General features: G+C 43.5%; 1 protein-coding gene across 3 annotated transcripts in view; it reads left to right on the top strand.

Annotated features, from left to right (window-relative positions):
* chrm2a (cholinergic receptor, muscarinic 2a) overlaps positions 1 to 10,788 on the top strand; it is a 68,962-nt gene extending 58,174 nt beyond the window's left edge. For all 3 annotated transcript variants that reach the window (XM_023413155.2, XM_087175821.1, XM_087175820.1), the window contains exon 3: positions 8,352 to 10,788. In XM_023413155.2, coding sequence (XP_023268923.1) covers positions 8,393 to 9,901 — 1,509 coding nt within the window. In that variant the 5' untranslated portion in view covers positions 8,352 to 8,392 and the 3' untranslated portion in view covers positions 9,902 to 10,788. The remainder of the gene's footprint in view (positions 1 to 8,351) is intronic.
* Positions 10,789 to 11,649: the final 861 nt, after the last annotated feature.

The raw sequence follows: 11,649 nt of genomic DNA on the forward strand, positions 1-11,649 counted from the left end.
CCTGGGACGATTTCCATGGGGGGGGGGGGGGACAAAAAAGATGTCTGACAATGGTTCAGCTAACATGGTGTGGTTTTATTTTCCGGGCAGATAATGATGATGTTATTTTTGGATTAAGTTTGCTGATAATGGCAGATATTTGTACTGATACTGGAAGCACAGCCAATTTACAACTATAATAAGACATTCAAACTCTCCACCGAGATTCAGACTAATGAAATTGTACCAGGTGGGGTTAGCAGCTCATACCACTTCTTCTACTCTTGAGAAGCAATTATGATTAGAAATATGGAAATCTGCTAATTAAAGCCAAATCAACAGAGGATGCATGGTGCAGGTTTTTTTTTTTTTCTTTCCCCCTCTCAATCTTAGGTTAAATTGTTTGTGTGAAATAAACGTTTTAGTGTGAGAGGCAAAGATGGTGAGCGTTTTGAGTAGGTGGTATGACGGTGTTTGTCAAGTCGTAGCTGCTGCAGGGTCTCTGTGTATGACAGGAGAAAATTGACTCATCTTCCTCACCTTCCCAGATTGCTCGAGGACTGAGGGACTTATGGACTCAGCTCCAGTGTTTGTTTTTTTTTTTTTTACATCAAAGAAAGCGGATAAACTGTCAGCTGTGGTTAGATCTTCCCATTGACCTGCATCTGTTCAAAATAAGTTGTCTTGGCTCTCGCAAGCTACTTTAATCTATGCTCACTAAAAGGCTAAAACCTGCTTCCAGTAATTTTAGCTTCAGAATGTGTTTATCCATTTTTTTTTTTTTGGGGGGGGGGGGGGGGGGGTGAAAGTGGAAGCTTGCAGTGAATCAAATCGTAACAGTCATTGGTCCAGGCTGCCTGGCAGAACAGCAGAGGTCGTATGTGACAGTCTTTTTTCACAGATGGTGTGGAGGCTGCCATGGCAAAGTAGCGGCAGTATCACGCGGCCGATCTGTGAGCATCCTCTGAAGAGGTGAGGAAAAAGGAGGAGGAAAGGTGAGGGGGGAGGCGGGGGCTGTAGCTGGATAGAGGGCACCTTAAAATGACATTCCTGCAATGCTGAAGATAATTTGCGGTAAATCAGTATGAATATAATTTCTGTGCAGTGGCGTCTAAAGGTCACGGTGAGAGAATTGTGGGCCTCTTGCTGTCAAGGCTCGAGACAATTCATCCACAGAAATGAAGGAGGAGTGGAGCGAGTCACTTGCTTTTCATTTTGATTAGGATCCGAAATGGGAGATGGGAGTAGAGTCTGGCCAAGACCTGTGTTCACACACCACCACCACCAACCCCCCACCCCCCTCTTCGCTGTGTTCTTAATCAAAAATATGTGCACACACACACACAGACTTGCAAATCCTCCTGTGTACATTTTGAGCTCATTCCCCTCACTCAGCGCACAGTGACACGTGGCCACCTACAGGTTCTCTGGGGAATCTCTGGGTAGTTGACTGTTTGCAGATTATCACAGCTTGTTTTTCCACCCGCTTGAATGCCATTTCCTGCTCGTTAACTCCCCATTAACGTCTCTAGCCTCATGTCCACTTAACACAAGCGCTGCCAGAGAGGTCTGGGGTTTGAGAGGCTTTGTCACACCTGCAAAGGAGAGGTCTCGGCTGCAATTACATCCTTTCATGCAGGATGCTATTGTCTAACTTTTAATGAGATGCTATTATCAATGTTATCCCATGAGGGTTTGACACTCTGTTCAGGAATCATAATCTTATGTTGCATGTGCTTGTGTGTGCTCCCATGACCCTGAGGGCTGTGTTGTCAGAGGGCAATAACTCCTGGTTGGGTCTCCCAAGACACATTGTTCCTAATGTGAGGGGCAAAATTAGTGACTACAAGATGTTAATGAGAGGGATTTCACACACAATAGGGAATCCGGGGAACCCCCCCTCAGGGAACCAGGACTGGGTGGGGCGCTAGCAGGTGAAAAAACACCTGGATTGAGACTGGACTTTTTCTGAGTCGTCAACGTCAAGAGACGTCACCCAAATGTGGAGACACTCACAAGAGCCGACTTCGTTCTTGTATTACTAGAGTGGGATGTGCCTTCATGTTGGGAGTAATTTGCTGCTTCAATTGAAGTAGTACACTGTGTCCAGAGGATGAGATTAACAGGCAATGCAAGCGTTATACTGGACTCTTAGTTTTAAGTTTACCTGTTGATCTTCAGCCTTAAAGCGTTTTCTAATATATGAATATTTACTCCTTCTCTCGTTCACTTCTATTGACCTCCGAACGATGTTAAGTTTGAGCGTAGGTTTCATGTTGTGCTGCAGTGACCAGCTGGCTTCGATAACTTAGCAAGCCAGAGTTAAGTTTATTCAACTCTGAGGATGGATATGCCTTGTTGGCCAATAGAAATACAGCTGCACTGTATCTGGGACTGTATCGCTCTCTACTCAAGAGTTTGTTATTGGTGGGATCGTTATTTATTTTTTTGCATCAGAAACATTAAATCACATCTTTTTTTTTTTCGTTGTGCAGAAATGTAATGTGAGCGTACCTTTACCCACAGCTACGGTCTTCACATCTGGGTAGTGACTGAAAGTATGAAATTTTGAACAGAAGCAGCCAAAGCCGACTTCCTTCAGAGGGTACCTGGGCTCCTCAGTGGCCCGGGCCCCACAGGGACTAGGAGAAGCTCAGACATCCAGAAATTAACCTCAAGCACACCTACTGCTCTTTAAGTTGAAAGGAACCAGTTGTTCTGAACTGGATGCCTCCGAGGGGGGGTATTCCCTTCGGCGGTGTCCCCCTGGGTCCCCTCACAGGTTGAGATTCAGGAGGATACCTTAACAAGATTTGCTGGAGGGCTTGCGTATCATTTCTGGGCAGGGAACACCCCAGGATTACCCAGGTAGAACTGTAAGTTGTAACTCTGGGAGGAAGATGAGATGTTTGGCCTATTTTATTTAACCCACTGCCATCATGATCCAGTATCCAAATAAGTGGCTGAAAATGGGTGGATAAATGGCTTTGATCATTCTCTGTACAAATATTTATGCCGAATCTCTACAGGCAGCTCTCAAGACCTATCCCTCACAGTCTGATACCCTTGAGACAGTGGAAAGAGCTGGTGGACGTGAATGCAAATTTGTAATTATACTTCAGCTCCAGATTCGGTTATCAGGTTGTTTTTTTTTTTTGGTGGCCATGTTTCATCAGCACACCGAGATGGTGTGTGTGTTTGTTTGATGGTTATCCGAACCTTTTTCATTTCCTGCCAAACATTTCTTTAAATATTTGTGTACATTTTTTTTTGTGTGTGTGTGTGTCTGTGTGTATCTTAGTGCTTTGTCAGCCTGTCTGACTGATAGCCCAGCTGCAAAAGTAGTTTACACACACTTGGGATAAAATTAGCCAATATTTACCTAAGCAAGAAGTTAACCTCCACGGGAGTCCAAAAGATGTGGGAGATTGTCTCGGTCAGGAAAAAGGCATCCACTTTGTTTACCAGCCATAACTGATGTTGTCCCATTATCACATTACATTGGAAGTGTTGTATTTACACCAGCTCCTTTAACATTTGCCAGAAACTGACAAATGTGCTTTTTTTTGTGTCTGGACTAGAAAAGGCTTCAGCTTAGGATGAGCAAGTGATTTTTTTTCATTTTCTATTTTCAAAACTTGCTCATATCAATGAACTGTAACACCACTGAGAGGAGACTGGATGGACCTGCAGCCCCCTGTGGACCTGGTGTACCGCAGCAATGATTGCAGGTTTTGCATTCCAGTCATGCTTTCTATACAACCAGCAAGTAAACGCAGGCCTAACCCTGCACACTCCCATGGAGAGGGCCAGCAATAAAAGTGTATGTAATCATCAAAAGCAGGGGGCAAGTGCCCTGGGCTTTACCTTGGATCAGCGCTCAGAGATGGGGGGGAATGGGAATCTGGACACGAGGGAGGAAGCTGGTTCAAGTGCAACAACACAGCTGCCACTTTTGGTAAAAACGTGTCTTATATTTATAGTTTGAAGCTATATCAACAGAAAGCTAAAACCTGTTGGGCTGTCCATGACAAAACCGGTGACCCGTGTAAGTGGTTATTTAGCTTCAAACAAAAGCCAAAGCAGTTATTGTCATTTAAGCAAAAACACAATGATTGTTTCTTACTTTCTGTCCTGTTATTTGGTTTTGCCCGGTGGACATCTGACCAGCCGAGAGTCTACAACAAAAAGACAAAGTGAGGACAGAAGTTGTGGAGAAAGGGTGAGGGTTCGCCCTCAATGCTTCCCAGAGGGCATAAGCAATTTTCAGCTCTAGTGAGCCAGCTCCAGGAATTCCTAAGTCTGAACACAGAACAATACTCAAGCTCATTTATTCACATCCTCTCATGGCAGCAACTGACTTGTCACGTTTTTTTTTTTTCTCCAATACACCAAACAAAAAGGGATTCGGGATTTCAGAATCCAACGAGTTACACAGGAAAAGTTTGAAACCATGACACCAAGTCTGTCTTATCATTTAGTTCAAGTATAGTGAACATGTTAATCCGTTAGGAAATGTGATATGAAGAAAAATCTGAATATTCACCTCCTCATAGGATAATGATGGCGGCGCTCATGTTCTGACTTGGGGCTCTGTCAGATGCACTGGCACTGACTGCCGTCGCACTGAGACTCGCAGGTAAGCTCTGTGATTGATAGCTATGCTAAGGAGTGCCACTGCTGCTCTCCCCAGGCGACGGCAGCTGCACTCATGCTCAGCGGGCCGGAATGCCAGGATTTCTACCAGCCAGAACTGAAGTTGTTGAATCTGTCTTTTCCCTGTTCAGTACAACGTCCTTACCATTGTTCGCTACATCTTAGGGAAATGAGATAAAGATATTTTAAGCAGGGATTCTGACAGCAAAACTATGTAACTAAACTTGATTGAAATATAACCGGCTCTCCTTGAGAAGAGGAAGTCTTTTTCTGCAGCAGCTTCATACTAACACAATTCACAGTATGCGAACGGAAGCTTTTAAAACCAAGTCTGAGCTCCCCTCAGACCTGCTTTGAAAACCGCGCCTGTCCACACTGAGCTGAAGAGGATTTGCGCATCTTTAGTCGACTCTAGCCGGGGCGCGGCTTTTCGCCTTGTTATGGCAGAGATGCAGGTGAGGGACGAGGCTTATGGCAGCTGGAGGTGGACAAAGAGCAGCGAGGGGAGTTAACGGGCCTCCGCTGTGCCATGACCATCTATACTGATCCACTTTACTTCTCTAATCCACTTGTCTCATGCGAGCCACAAGTGTGTCCCATTGGTATTGTTGGTGTTTTTGAATATAAAATGGTGGACTTAAACATTTTATGGGGATTAGGCCAGCTTAGCTCCATGCCTAATGCAATGATTAGGGATTTCTGGCATGGCAGATAAGTGAATGTTCACTAGTTACTCAGCAACTGTGCTCAACTGTTTAAGACCTTTTGTAAGCCGAAATGGCAAAGTCTTGGACAAGACGGCTCTCCAGCTGCAGTAGAGTGTGTGTGTGTGTGTGTGTGTGTGTGTGTGTCACCCATGACACTTCAGTGACTTTGGCTACATCGTCGTTTATCACTTTCTCATTGGTCATTGACCATCTGATGAAGTCAGACAATCTAATGTCACCATCAAGCTCGAATCATGTGAGTGACCTACAGAGATGATGATGATGATGATGATGATGATGATGATGATGATGAATGTGATGACAAGCTACTTTTAAACAATCTTTAAGTTACGAGAGTTGAGAAAACTGAAGCAAAACAAAGGAAAAGTAGAATGCTGTAACCTCACCATAAAGGAAAATATGTTCACAGATGTGTGTTTTCAGGCAAAAGAATGCAGATTGCAGCGTGTCCACACAGCACGCATGATTAACATCCAGATGTTGCCTGAACAATGATGAATGTGGTTTCCCCCAGTGGTTTTTAGTCAGATTCCCCTCGACATGAATGTGATCTTTCTTTTAAAGGTCCCATATTATTATCTGCTTTTCTGGTGTTTTATTTTAAGTTGTGATATCCATAACAAGATGTATTTAAGTACCAAAAACCATCTTAGTGTAGTTTTACATTTCCTCTCTCAGGCTTCTCCCTGGAGCTCCAGTAATGGCAGCTCGGTGAACCAATCAGAAGGGAGGCTCTGAGCCTGAGGTTGCATGGTGGGTCCAGGTGGGCTTGGTTTGGGGCATGTCTGAGGGCGGTGAGTGCTTTGTTGTGACATCACAAAGTTAAGGAAGTCCTGACGGCTGGGTTTAAGGCTCAGTTGCTGAATATAGGCTGTGTGCATTTGTCTGTGGACTGAGCCCTTTGATACTTTCACAGTATTAATATAGAACCTAGACCTGCTTTATGATGAAAAAAGACATGGAGGTCTCACTTTATACAATGTGGGACCTTTTAAGTAACAAGAGTCTTTTCAAAGAAAGCTTTTGATTTAGAGGTTGAATAAAGTTTGATTTGTTCTTGTACAAAAAGGGAGCTTGAGGGAAAAGCTGAGGCAGTGCTCCAGCTTGATGATATTTATGTCAAACTTGAGGAGTGATAAGCCCAACAAGTGAGCCATAAAATCTGAACTCCAGCATCCAAAAATGGCTGCAAGAGTTGTGGCTGGGGTGAAGACGCAGAGCAGACAAACCACATTACTCCAAATATCAAAGGCCTATGAAGCTGCAGAACTGAGCAGTGTATAAATCAAAGCAAGGTCTACAACACAGGCGAGTGTTTAAGGTTAAAAGCGAGAACTAGTAGGTCACTTGGGGATCAAAAGAATCTTTATAGTGCTGTATGAGGAGAATTTTTAAGTGCAAGTTGGAAGTGGACCTTTGAAGAAGATGATGTCAGGTCCAATTTTGTCAATAATTCCTTTTTCTTTTATTGAACTCATGTTAATATGGGCTGTGTGGTGGAAGGAAGACTGATTTTGAAATGCCCATCAACTGCAGATATGGGGGATGTTTGGCAAACACATGCAGACGATAGGAATGAAAAGAAGGCAATTCAAGCCACAAGCTTAGTCTTAAGGCATTATGTGGTCGCAAATGTATCCGTCAGAAAGGATAGGCAGACAAAAGCCTCAGAAAATGCACAGCTTAGAGCGCTCTGTGTGGAAAAGTAAGCACCACGTTGATAACAGTGGAGATGCTCATGCTTTGAAATGACAGCAAAGGTTTTTTTTTATTTTATTTTTTTATATACATCACATGGATTTGTACCTCTAGGAATTCACAGCCTGTCCCTGTTTTTATATATTATTTTATTATCTTTTGTAGGTCTGCTGTTACAGGTTTAAATTGGTTCAAACTCAACATTTGGAAACACTTTTAGACAAAAAATAATTATACAAAACCGTGTTATCCAGTCAGAAAAAAAAAAAAAATTCTTCCACTGATTACTTGAATGAATCACGCTTTGTTCAACTTTTTGCCGCCACGCTGAGGCTATTGTGATATCCTCATTTTCATCAGCCATTTATGTGCACTTAGATGGTGCAGTTTTTTTTAATGAAGTTGGTGTCTCATGGGGAGATGTTATTTATGCACTGATTATGGAAAAAAATCAGTCAGATATTCATCCTTTTAATTACCAGTCTAATTGGTGTATAGACAAAAGATCTTGCAGGGTGCACTATTTACAAGACTACGACTAGATTATTTAGAGATTATTTCCCATAATGCTCCTGGTCGACATTTACAGGAAGAAAAGCTCTTTGAAAACCTAAATAATAGTAATTATTATAATTGCATACACTGTAATTATCATGATTCGCCCCTAAAATGACTGTTCAGTTTCGTATATATGATTTCCTGTTTTATTTTGAAATTATTTACCTTGCCTCCCTCAGGTATTTAATGCCGGCCTTACACCAAAACACTCACATTGTCACCCCTCCCTGGAGTCACCTCCACGCTCACTATCAACTCGGTTTGCTGCTTCCTGTTTGGTGCTAGTGAAAGTTGACAGTGTTCACGTCTTTGAACGTCACTATTTGCATGAACAAGGACTAAAAACTCACAATAATATTAAGTGTTGTTTAATTTTTATTGGAGCATCGAGACGAAGAAAAGAAAAGACTTAAGACAGCTCGGACGATCACCTTACACCGAACGATCGAGATGACGCGCTAGAACTGTAGCAAAACTCTGCTGATTTTATTCTGAAAGTTTTTTGGAAATGTTTCTGTGACAGTGAAATCACTTAAAAAGTCGTTTGGTGTGAGGCAGGCATTCTTTTTGAGTCGATAACAGAAGTGAAGTGGTCCAGAATGAGTTATACTTAATAGCATAATATAATTTTACCCGTCACTCTATGATAAAGTATATGCTGTTAAAAAGACTAAGAATCTGATGCTGATGCACCTCCATTACAGATCTCTTCTCCTTTGTTCTCTTTTGCAGGTTCCATCTGAGTAGGAGGTGGCAACAAAAGACCAAATGCCATGGATGCATTCAATTTCACCTACTGGAATGCCTCCGAAGGCAATGACACAGAAGTCAAGGAACAGAGTGAGAGCCCATACAAGACAGTGGAGGTGGTGTTCATCGTGTTGGTGGCCGGTTCCCTCAGTTTGGTTACAGTTATCGGAAACATCCTGGTCATGCTTTCCATCAAGGTTAATAGGAACTTACAGACTGTCAACAACTATTTTTTATTCAGCCTTGCATGTGCTGACCTGATTATCGGACTGTGCTCCATGAACTTGTACACGGTCTACATAGTGATAGGCTACTGGCCCCTGGGGCCGGTGGTGTGCGATCTGTGGTTAGCCTTGGACTATGTTGTCAGCAATGCATCTGTCATGAATCTACTCATCATAAGCTTTGACAGATATTTCTGTGTCACCAAGCCCCTCAGCTACCCTGTCAAAAGAACCACCAAGATGGCAGGGATGATGATCGCTGCAGCCTGGGTTCTGTCTTTTATCCTCTGGGCACCCGCCATTCTCTTCTGGCAGTTCATTGTTGGTGGGCGGACAGTGCCTGAGAAGGAGTGCTACATCCAGTTCTTCTCTAACGCTGCCGTCACTTTCGGCACCGCCATTGCCGCCTTTTACCTGCCCGTCATCATCATGATCCAGCTCTACTGGCAGATCTCCAGAGCAAGCAAGAGCCGTGTGAAGAAGGATAACCGTAAGCCATCAGCGGCCATCCCAGAGCCGCTGTCACCTGGCCAGAGGAGGAACAACACGCCAAAACCCAACAACAACAATGTCCCAGGTGAGGACGCAGGGGGTTCCCAGAACCAGAATGCTGACGACGGGGCCAACCAGCATGATGGGAAACTGCAAAACGGTAAAGGACCCTCCTCAAACACCGCTGACGGAGAAACCGAAGGTGACGATGGGGCGAGGGAGAACTGCGCTCCCGGAGAAGAGAAGGAGAGCTCCAATGACTCGACATCCGGCAGCGTGGCCGCGTCCAACCAGAAGGACGAGGAGGCGGTGCCGTCCACTGCCAACTCCAGCGTCGAGACCAGTCAGCCGCCCACGCGTCAGCGAGCCAAGGCGGGGGGCTCCAAGCTGACCTGCATCAAGATCAAGACGAAATCACCCAAGGGTGACTGCTACACACCGTCCAACGCCACCGTTGAGATCGTCCCGGCCTCGGAGCGGCAGAATCACGTGGCGCGGAAGATCGTGAAGATGACCAAGCAACCTCCCAACAAGAAGAAGAAAGCGGCACCGTCGCGGGAGAAAAAAGTGACCCGCACCATCATGGCCATCCTGGTGGCTTTTGTAGCCACCTGGACTCCTTATAATGTGATGGTGCTTATTAACACCTTCTGCTCCAGCTGCATCCCCAACACAGTGTGGACTATTGGTTACTGGCTGTGCTACATCAACAGCACCATCAACCCGGCCTGCTACGCTCTGTGCAATGTCACATTTAAAAAGACATTCAAACATCTTCTCCTCTGCCAATATAAAAATATTAGGTCGGCCAGATAAATAAGAGCCAGAGCTGAAGTATGAGTTGCCTGTGTGTGTGAGTGTGTGTGTGTGTGTGTGTGTGCGTGCTTGTGCGTGTGCACCATCCATATATATATATATACACGTGTGTGTGTGTCTGAGAAAGAGGTTTGTGAGCATGATGAAGACCGCAAGAGTGTATATTACTGTCCATCATTTTATCATTACTTTTCCAATTTCTCTCTCAATAACCGGTTGTAGCACTCTACACAAATTCAACTGATGCCAGTTGCGTTGAGCTGTGTCGTGCAGAAGCAGCGTAGATGAGGAAGGAAAAATTCAGCTAAAAAGCTAAAAAAATAAAAGGGGAAAAAGTGTAAAGCAGACAGCGCTTGGAGGTCGCACTGAGCTGATAAAAACAAATAAAAAATAAAAAATGAAAACACGATAAAGAGTGGAGGAAGATCTACGCTGTTCAAGAAAACTTCAAAATGGGAAAATAGGGCTGACTGAATTTACAAACCTCACAAGTTTGAAGTTCAGTGAAGATACCTGTAGATAACTGTACATATCAGTGTATATGTGTGTGTGTGTGTGTGTGTGTGTGTGTGTGTGTGTGCCCCTCTGCCTGCCTTCTCTCTCTCTCTCTCTCTCTCTGTCTCTCTCTCTCTGTCTGTCTCTCTCTCTCTCTCTCTCTCTCTCTGTCTGTGATCATCATCATGACACTTCCAACCCGCAACATGTAGAATAAAGTGGGGCAGCTTGTGCAGATTGCCTCTGACATGGTCACATCAGGGCTGGAAGCCATCCCATCCGCCAACGCGCCCCTGTGGGAATGAGCTGCCATCAATACATAATGGATATATAAATATATTAAAGCAGAACTTTGCACACTGGTGGGACAAAGTGCAAGAAATAATTTCAAACTTTAGAAAAAAAAAAAAGAAACATTTTCTCACTTAGTATTTCTGCTGGTGGTGTTCAGCCATGCACATGGTTAGGTTGCCAGGTTTTGAAATATGTCTCCAAATTTCTGCCTCCAACTCAAAACAATTAAGGTGAATGCATTTTTGTTTTTGCTCACAGCATTGAAAAATGACAATTCAACAGCAGCTAGAAAATGAAGAAAAAGTATTTTTGTACAGCCGACAGTGGGAAAATGTTTTTTTTTTTGTTTTTTTTGTTTGTTGTCTACTTTTCTATATCATGGCACAATATGGATCAACATCCTGTATTAAATTCAAATTTATGATTTATCCATAAGATGGCGACACACTGCAAATACCATGAGATCAGCTTTGATTTTAAAGGAGAAGTTAAACATTTAGGGAAATAATGATTTACTTTCTTGCTGAGTTAGATGACAAGATTGATTCCATGTCTATAAATATGAAGGTGGGGCAAGGAGATGTTTATCTTAGCGTAGCATAGCATAAAGACTGGCAACAGAGGGAAACAGCTAGCCTGGCTCTAAATCTCACCTTTTTATCTGTACAATAACTGAAGTGTGAAAGCAACTATTTGCTTTATCACCATGAGAAATAGTCCCTCACATAACCCCCATAAAACCCAAAACTTGTTGTTCACATTTTTGGGTTTTGTACGGATTAAACTTTTATAAAAGAAACCTCACTGCGTACGACCTGTCTTGCAGAATAACCAAAAAGTTGTAGAGAACAAGAGAAACCAAACAAACAAACAACAGTTACGACTTAATAAATTTTTTTTTTTTTAAATGTGGCATGAGATTGTTCAGTAGCGCTCTTTGATTCGCCCACAGTTGTACC

This window comes from Seriola lalandi, unplaced genomic scaffold (genome assembly GCF_002814215.2).
Source record: "Seriola lalandi dorsalis isolate HSWRI2012SDOR001 ecotype SW California unplaced genomic scaffold, Sedor1 jcf7180002054504, whole genome shotgun sequence".
Classification (NCBI taxonomy): Eukaryota; Metazoa; Chordata; class Actinopteri; order Carangiformes; family Carangidae; genus Seriola; species Seriola lalandi.